Consider the following 9964-nt stretch of genomic DNA (forward strand, 5'->3'; position numbering starts at 1 on the left):
TTAAAAAAAAATCGGTTCAGCCGCTCTCGAGTCTTGCGAAAACTAACAAACGGCTTTCTAAATATATATTAGTTGAGATATATTATATATTATAATTATATTTTGACAGTATCCGTTGTTTCTGATTGGCGCAAAAAAATCTTGCCTAGTGACGAATTCGCCCCTTGATATGGTCGTTACTTAAAGCTATTTATATTCGAAATTGCATGAAAATTGGAAAACAGGAATCTATAAGCTTATCCAGGCAAAAAGCTACCTACGTACCGAATTTTAAGCAAATCGGACCATAAATACGATTTCTTCGAACAGATCGGTCCCTGGTCCACTTCTCGGACAAAATGGATCATATATGCTAATATATGCTAAAAAGCTACCTACGTACCGAATTTTAAGCAAATCGGACCGTAAATACGATTTTTTCGAATAGATCAGTCCCTGGTCCACTTCTCGGAAAAAATGGACCATATATCCTAATATATGCTAAAAAACTACTTACGTACCGAATTTTAAGCAAATCGGACCATAAATGCGATTTTTTGGAATAGATCGGTCCCTGGTCCACTTCTCGGAAAAATTGATCACATATGCTAATACATGCTAAAAAGCTACCTGCGCACAGTGCTTCCCTTCCATATAAAATGTGGGCAAAAATAGAATTATGGACGGATTTAAATAAAAATTTGCTTCATAGTAAAATTAAGGACGCTAAATTCAAAAATGTAATTTGTTTTTGGATAGCTTTTCTCCTTCCACTGCAAATGCAGTTTTAAGTTGAAAATTTGGGTTATTGTGGCTTTTACATAGGTATGTACATAAAGTTCGTTATATTTTCAAAAGTGAGGTGTCAAATGACAGGGGTTGGCCTGTGGATGTGCAATAAAGGTTTTTATTTTTGAAAAGGGTTGCCACCTGTTACANCATAAATGCCTAATGCCATAATGGAATAGATCGGTCCCTGGTCCACTTCTCGGAAAAAATTGATCACATATGCTAATACATGCTTAAAAGCTACCTGCGCACCGAATTTTAAGCAAATCGGACCGTAAATTCGATTTTTTCGAATAGATCGGTCCCTGGACCACCTACCCGAAAAAAAGTAAATTTTTTTAGCCTAAAACATGGTGGTTACCGAAAGCTATTTGTATACAAAATTTCATGAAAATCGGACCAGCCGTTCGCGATTACCTGTTACAAAAAAAAGGGACTTCTCTTTATATAATTAGTATAGATGATGTTCCCAATAGGGATAAAACGATGCCATGGAAGTATCGATACCTGTACTTGGAAGTAGCATCGAAAGAAAATATCGATACCTACTAAGTATCGGGCTGAAAGTATCGATACCTACTTATATCGATATTTGTACATATATTTATAAGAATTGTTTATAAAAAACGCTATCACATATCTGTGAATTTTTGTCAAAATAACTTATGTGGCGATCATTTTTGATTTTAGAAGAATGCTACTTAATCTTTTTGATAAACCTCTGGACTTCGTCCGTCAGTTCGTAAAGGTGCCTCCTGACGTGCGTTGGCGAGGGCTCTTCCGCGAGCAGTTGTCCGCAGGGATGGCCACGTCTGTGGCTCCCAGCAAGGAACTGCTTGCACAGCATTATGTTATGCTCCTTTACTGGGAGCATCTGGGCCAGGTCATGTAGGTGGTGTTGGGGCGTCATCAGGAGGCATCCTGTGGCTGTTCGTAATGCCGTGTTTTGGCAGGTCTGTAGCTTCATCCACTGTGTCCTGCTAGTCCCCGGCGACCATACAGGCGCTGCATAGTTTACAACCGGTCGGCCAATTGCCTTGTATGTTGCCAACAACGTTTCTTTATCTTTGCCCCAAGTGCTGCCGGCCAGCGACTTGAGGACATTGTTGCGGCTCTGTACTTTGTTGACAATTGCGGTTGTATGCGCCGAGAAGGAGAGCAGACTGTCGAAGGTAACTCCGAGGATTTTCGGGTTATTCACCGTCGGTATTGTTACGCCATCGACGTGAATACCCAGTTGCAGTCTGACCTCCTTCGTCCAGGTGGTGAAAAGGGTTGCCGAGGATTTCGCAGGGGATAGGGCAAGGCTCCCTACAGTGAAGAAGTGAGAATGTTCGGCGAGATAACCGTTTACTTTCGAGCACAAGTCATCGATTCCATTCCCAGACGCCATGATCGAACAATTGTCAGCATAGCAGACAATATTAACACCCTCTGGTGGTTGAGGTAGCTTTGAGATGTAATAATTAAACAGTAGCGGGAACGGGACACCACCCTGTGGTACCCCCTGTTTAATTTTACGTGGCTTGCTAGTTTTGTTTCTGAAAATTATTGACGAGTGTCGACCACTCAGGTAATTCGCCGACCACCGTTTGAGTCCCTGTGGGAGTGAGGAGGCCTCTATATCTTCTAGTAGCGTTGAATGACTGACAGTGTCGAACGCCTTGGACAGGTCCAACACTACTCGAATAGTTCTCTGACAGGGGCGGTTTCGGTTTAGGCCACCAGTTATCTGAGTGTTTATGGCGTTAAGTGCTGTTGTTGTGCTATGCACTTTACGGAACCCATGCTGATGGGGTCAGGTAGTTCGTAAAATACGGGAGCAGCAGGGCCTCGAGTGTCTTCGCTACCGGGGAAAGGAGGGTTATTGGGCGAGAAGACTCTCCTTTGTTGGCTGGTTTCCCCGACCAGTGAAATGCATTTTTTTTATTTTTCCTTACACACGCTCATTTCTATTTTTACTCTCCCGAAAACTTTGACTTTTGTAGGTTTGACGTCAAATTGGCTTCTACCTGTTTTTATTGTACCAAGGGTTTTAATCACGATTCAATAATAGAAAGGTTTTGTAACTAGTAATTTTTAGCAAAAAAAAAACCGACTTCAACTCCCAGATAAAAAAAAAATATATATATATATCTCATGATCCGCTGATCGGATCTTAACCAGATTAGTATGGGACCACCTCTGAGACACTAACTTTCCGATGCAAAAAGAATTATCGACGTCGGTTGACGTGGTCCAAAGTTATGCGGTAACATACATAAAAAAAAAAATAAAAAATATTCCGACGAACTGATAACCTCCTCCATTTTTGGAAGTCGGTTAATAAAACAGTCTTCTCGCTCCCACACATAAAATCGGCTCCTTTACTTGTGCAGAATATTGCTCACTCTACAGTTTCTAGTTATATTAGTAGTAAAACCAACAATTCTTCATACTAAATATTCGTTGTTTATTTATATTTTTTATTATCACTTATATTTTTATTATCACCTATATTTCACTACCGGTGATTTTATCACTGTGATTTAAAAATCGCGTATAGTGACTGCTACTGCCAGGCCACAATATCAATGATTGGTGATTTTTCTACTTGCATGATATCTCGCTGTGAATGAAAATCACATCTGACAAATAGCTAGTCAACAGAAGTTGGGAATGGTGATTTTTTTTTTTATCATGGTAGAAAGGGCGATTTTACAACTTTTAATTATCATTGTAAATAGGCTCGTATGTATATTACGTTTTTTCATTACCTTTCCACGGTTGTTTTAAATGGACATTTTCAAGTAAGGAGTTTGATTTGCTTGATCGTGTTATTTGCGTTTCAGTTTTTTATTTCAAAATTTGTATCAACGAGTAAAGATGGCTGCAAATATTTATAAAAAACGAAGTGAAATATGGCAGTTTTTGAGCGAATAAATGAAGCTTTTCCCTCTTTTTCCTACACTCATATTTTCCACTGAAATACCTACGGGTAGGGAATTATCTCTACATGTACGAACACTGATTTGTCATTATTTATTAGATCTAACTATTAACATTTATGTGTTATTAAAAGAACTAGCCATCGCAATAGCCATAAAAAATCACTGTGATTTAAAAATCGCAATCACTCTTTTCACTGATACTGAAAAATCGCTATTTTGCCCATCACTATGCGATATTGATTAACTACGTATTACAAAGAGAGTAAAAAAATAAATACATAAATGTTTAAATTTAAAACCTATGTCTTTCAGTATTTCAATGATATGTTCTAGACCAATTGGTGAATCACGTTGGAGTTCAAGTTGAGAACTAGCATTTTCTCAGCTTGAGAAACAGTCATATGTCGATACAAAGAAAACTACCCTTTTTGTTGAGAACGTTATGATCCTCCACTTGAGGTACTGTTGAGAAACAACGTTACAGATTTGAGAATTACCTTATACCATGTCCCCACCAAAAAGTTAACCATCTCAAATCGAACTTAACCACATCACTAACTATTGCTGTCCACACTGCGGTTTGAGGTTTATAAAACAGTACAAATGTAAAGAACAGTGTTCGGACCTCAAAAATCGATTCAGAACTAAATTACTGCAAAAATCTGAGCAAAAACAAATTTTCTGTACTAGATTGAATTTTTTATTTTTGTTTCTGACATTAATTGTTTGACTAAAATATTTTCTATTCATGCAAAATAAGAACGCGGGGCAATGTAAGGATAATATGTTACATATTTAGGTAATTTTTAGCATTTTCTATATAGTAGAACGTATCTAACACTTAATTTTTTAAAAAGCAAACCTTTTCTACTTTATATAAATTTCATTCTACATATATTTTTTAACAAGTTAAGTAAAGTTCTGCATCCGCCAATTTGTACAGCCATACATCAAAAAATAACGAAGTTACTTTATTGACGCATTGCTATGAAAGAGTTACTTTTTAACAGTGAGATTTGGCTAACTTTCAATTTTTTTACTGAAACCGGTGGTGAACACTCAAAAAACGGTCCCAGGAGGGGCATAACATGAATGAAAAAAACGGAATAGATTTGAAGTCAAGCGGAGTAGAGGAGTAGATTTCAAATTTTTTCAAAAACCGGAGTAAGTCTAATCTGATCTTAGTTGAGTCCAAACACTAGTACGGAACGAATTCTTTACATTTTAACGCTAATGACCCACAGATGGCGGGAAAACACAGGGTTGTATCAGACTTTCGACGTGGTTTCGAGTGGGTTAGCTTTTAACCATCTCAGTGAAATGGTTAAGTGCTGTCATTTTTATATGGCGAAACTACGCTAAATCAAGTGGGTTATCGGGAGAACCAACTCAATAGCCATAACTACGTGGTTAGCTCCGGTGGGGACATGATATTAGTTCTCAACTTAACCTCAAGTTGAGCTCAAACCTAAATGTTTGTTGGGTTATTATAAAAAGTGGCAGTGTACAGTGACAGGAAATAATTTTGAAAAAATGCCAAAATATAAAAAACAACTTTTTTAAGGCCTAAGAGCACTATCGTAATTTCCTCAAGTCTTCACATACATAAGTAAACGATTTTACAATTTGCTTGGAAATTACCCACATGAGTAAGAGATAAGTACATATCGCACACCGTCACAACTCAAAATTTGGCATTTTTGAGATTATGCGCTAAAAATGTACACAGAGCTTTTATTTACCTTTTAGCAAAAGCTGGAGCAAATTTTTGTTATAATTTGTCAAAAAAAAACCTAAGGTAAAGTCGCACTTGTCCATATGACTATCATGTGCTAAGAAATAGTTTTTCGCATTTTCTGACAAACGTATTATTTTGAGTTGTGACTCTTTTGAAGACGGTGTGCGATATGTATGTATGTACGTGCCTGCGTATGTATTTATTTTAATTCTTGTAAAGTGTCCATTGACTTAATCATTATGTAAAACAAAATCTTTAATATATGTATATACATACATTTGAACATACATACATACTCCAAAATATTCCATTTAATAGCAGATGACGCAATTTCATAAAATTTCAAGAGATAATCGTTGCTTTCACCGTCAATCGCTTGCGATAAGCGGTCATTATTCAGCAAATAAAAATTAAGGATATTTCCCCTTTTTACAAGCTTTTATTTAACTTCTTTAATTTGAATTTCTCCTAATATAGACAATGCTATAGATTTATATCTAGCTCACAAACACTAAATGAAAAAAGATAGAGGCCTAGTCAGGCTCTTACATTTGCGGTTCACCATAATATATGTATGTTAATGTATGGTTGTATGTACATACATGTGCTTTTAAATTCAAGTTATCATTGGAATAGTAAATATTTTAATCAATCATTTTGCTAACGTACCCGTTAAAAGAGGTTGTACAACACCATTTTGATTCATACGCCCACGATCCATAAATTGTCCACCCGAGTTACAACTTTGTAGTTCTCGATCACTCATCTTTATTTTGTATTGCTTTTATTCCTTTAGTAACAAATAGGACCCTATGAACATATGTATGTACGTGCGTTGTGTTGATGAATTATTTGAATAGTGTGTATTTTTAATTAAATTTAATACAAGTCGTCGCTCGAAACAATGCTGATGAATCTGAAAAAGAATGAAACAAACATTTGTTTTAGAGGATATATCGCTCATTTACTAAAAGGCTGAATATGAGGTGCCACTTGGTCTAGTGAGAATGGGCTGTCCGCTAACCTATCCAAAACTAGTGTTGTGCTCTTCACTAGGAGAGGGTTGGGTGGGCTTTTCCCCGTGCCCTTAAAGGAGTCACTTTGCAGATAACTTCCAAGGTAAAGTTTTGTTGGTTGGTTGGTTTAAGTGGATTCCCACCCTGCTGCTCCATTTTTATTCTACAACTCATGCTATTTGACGGCTTTTGTGAATTTCAGTACGTCATACAGAGAGAGCCAGCTGCACTCTGAAAGGTTCTGCAGGAATGGTTGCCCAGTGTCTCATCCTTGCGAGTTCGTCCGCTGTCTCGTTTCCGTAAATGGTCCTATATCTCGGCACTTTTTAGGACGGATTACAAAGATTAAGGTCTTAAAATGATCACATAAATCTGATCTGAAGTCAGATAGGAAAAATTCAAAATGGCGGATCCAATATGGCGACAAAAAATTTATATCGATTATATTCGCTTAAAACTTTACCGGCAAGGGTTCTTAAGGTCTCTAATTACAAATTACAAATTGGAACTACCATTTATTATGGAAAAAACTTAAATCGCTCGTACGTGCCTGGCGTATGAGTAACATATTAGTAAAAATCTGATCTGATTTTAGATTTGTGATCAGAGCCCTTGATTGTAAAGTTTTAAGAGCATCTAATCGATTTCAATTTTTGTTTTTCGTCGTATTGGGCCCGCCATTTTGTATTTTTCAAACCTCACCTCTGATTCGTAATATACGGCCCCAAGAACCCCAGAAGCAAACGTTTCAAGCGGACCGAATTAATTTTAATTTTTTCGCCGCCATATTGGATTCGCTATTATGAATTTTTAAAACCATGCTCTAGGTTCGTAATCAGCAACCTCAAAAATATAAGAACCTGCTGTTACTTTTTCTTTTTTAATGTTGGGTTCTCCAGCGGCACAAAAGTTGTAAAGCAAACTCTAATTTACGGTTAGTTTAGACGCCATGTTGAATTTTTCGAAAGGCCACACTTTTTTCAATTGAGGGCATCTACATACACGATCATTTCAAGACATTAATCTTCGTACTGTACCGATTGACGTGATGTTGAAATGAATTTTACGCCGCTTCTTTTACATCGCTATGTTTGGCAGTTCCCGGTCGTGATTTAAGCGTCGTACAAAAAATATGTTCGTATAAAATTGGTGGAGAATAACGGCTCTTTTCACAAAAATGAGGGTCGCACCGCCAACTTATATCATAAATGTGTATCTCAAAAACTACTTCACTGATCTCGACTAAATTTGGTATACACATTCCGCTTAGGCTCCTTAGCGCCACCAATGTAACGATAATTTTAAAAAACTCAAAGCTAGCTATATTTTAGGGGGACTAGGTTTTGTCCGATGTCAAAATTATTCAAGACGGTGCTTAATGAGGCTAAACACAATGTGTATACCAAATTTGGTCGAGATCGGTCAAGTAGTTTTTGAGATACGCATATATCATATAAGTGCGCGGTGCTAATCCCATTTTCCCAAAATTTCTTGAACATCACTTTTTTGCTAAAGAAGAATGATGAATTCCTCCCTGCGGCACCAGCCAAGGCAGGTGTTGCACTTGACTGATGTCACATTACGAAATATCCTGGTCTGACATACCGTGCAGATTGTAGGAGCAACCAAGCCGTGGAGGCTGCTCTGTTAGAGCAGCAGGGGGCCACAAAAGACGTGGTCCACTGCCGATGTGTCCGTAGTCCTGAGTAGACTCTGAGGTGACTCCACCCCTGGAGTTGTGGTGTAGTCGTCTCTGGCAGTCCTGAGTAGAAGAAAACGTAGCGAATGTAGCCCTATTGACGAACAACTTCTGAGATACTTCGCCGACCTAAACGGGATCAGATCGCCGAAACAACAGCCCTTGGTCGGGTAAAACCCGAGTCATACCGGTACGTGTCGTGGGAATGAAAGTCATCTCAACTGGTGCAGTGTCAATCGAAATGAATTTACAATTTTGTCAAGCTTCAAGTTTGATTTACGACCCTTTAAAAAGTTTTTATTAAATACAATGTTCCAATTTTTAAATTCAAGTACTAAAAAAAAACATTTAATGTTATCATGAGTTTCAACTTTCCCGAACCGGTTCACTTTTCACTTTTGGTTTTCATGTATTTACTATGGGCGGAATACAAATTTTCGGGCGAAACTCAGGATAAGGCAGATTATTAAAAATAACTAACCTTCCAATTTTTATTTAACTAAGTCACCTAATTTACCCACATAAATTATTTCTTAAAAATACATGACATCCGGATTCGCATCCGCATCCGCGGATGTTACCTTTTAAACATCCGCATCCTCATTCGCATCCGCGGATGTCTAAAATTCCACATTCGCATTTATGTATGTACAGCAGTTTTAAAAAGTAAATTCTAAATCGAATATATTTTCGTGTACGCTAAACGGATAGGTTTCTATTTATTTCCGCAAAATTAAAGCGACAAAAATAAATTTGAATTGTGAATTCTCCAAGACCAATGTATGTAGCATTGGGCACCGAAGGCATCAATTCAACTCACCGTTTTGTGCTTCACATTTCAATATATTCGGGACACTAATGAAATAATGTTAATACCACAGTACATATAGTTAATACCTAGTTTGTAGTCACAATCATTCAAAATGATATACATATACATCAGGGTTGTTGCGAATATTCGCATTCGCATTCGCAACTACGGAGCTTCCGCATTAATTTTAACATTCGCATTCGCTTTCGCAATAATCAATGCGGTGCTTTTGCGAATGCGAATATTTTGCAAGTGGACCGATAAAGCGTATATGTGGCAAAAAAATTACATATTGTAGCCAATTTTGTTGCCTGTGGTCGTAGGAGTATTTGTGTATCAAAACTGGTCAAATGTCATATATATCAACTTTGATAAAAATGTCCTTAAAATATTATTTCTTAAGCTATATAGCCGAGCTATATACTTGACCTTTGACGTACGTCAAAGAGAACATGGCCCTTTTAATAATATTGTTTTTCTTTGCTTTAAATACCTGCTTTGGCTTCTTTCTTTATTATGATTTTTTTGGAGCAATCTTAAAAAAAAACTACTAGACGCAAAAGAAGAAAGTGTGCACTGTAATTCTTAACAAAATTTTCGTAATTTGCTTTTGATGTTATAGGTGGCATACACGCCCAGCCAGCAAAACCATCGTAAACAAGCTCGTAATTGGATATTTTCTCGAAGAAAAACCAGATTAAAAATCGTTTATGATAGCCGTTTACGACTCTTTTTCGAGCACTTTTTCGCTTTAAATTGTGCATCGCCTACGAACAGTCGTAAACGGATCGAAAAAGCATTCGTATGCGAATATTTTTACGTCCGTTTTTTAATTGTAAACGAGTCTCGTAACCGATTAATTTACGTTAAAAAAGCGTTTTTCTACACTGCTTTATCTACTGTTTTTGAATGCTAAAAATAAAGGCAATTAATTAATTCAAATTATTGTAGTTATTTTATTGAATGGAATTATAATTAATAAATATTTATAGTGCCGGATCA

At 37.0% G+C, this 9964-nt stretch overlaps 1 protein-coding gene across 5 annotated transcripts in view; it reads right to left on the minus strand.

Moving 5' to 3' along the window:
* Naprt (nicotinate phosphoribosyltransferase) overlaps positions 1-9964 on the minus strand; it is a 51480-nt gene that overhangs the window by 37454 nt on the left and 4062 nt on the right. For 4 of the 5 annotated variants that reach the window (XM_017612558.1, XM_017612594.1, XM_017612600.1 and 1 more), the window contains exon 2: positions 6106-6352. In XM_017612558.1, the coding sequence (XP_017468047.1) occupies positions 6106-6202 (97 nt within the window). In that variant the 5' untranslated portion in view covers positions 6203-6352. Of the gene's footprint in view, positions 1-4195; positions 4222-6105; positions 6353-9964 lie in introns of those variants that run through there. The other variant, XM_017612575.1, reaches the window with a different exon arrangement.

This window comes from Rhagoletis zephyria, unplaced genomic scaffold (assembly GCF_001687245.7).
Source record: "Rhagoletis zephyria isolate East Lansing unplaced genomic scaffold, Rhagoletis_zephyria_1.1 Rzeph_scaffold_00015, whole genome shotgun sequence".
Lineage (NCBI taxonomy): Eukaryota > Metazoa > Arthropoda > Insecta > Diptera > Tephritidae > Rhagoletis > Rhagoletis zephyria.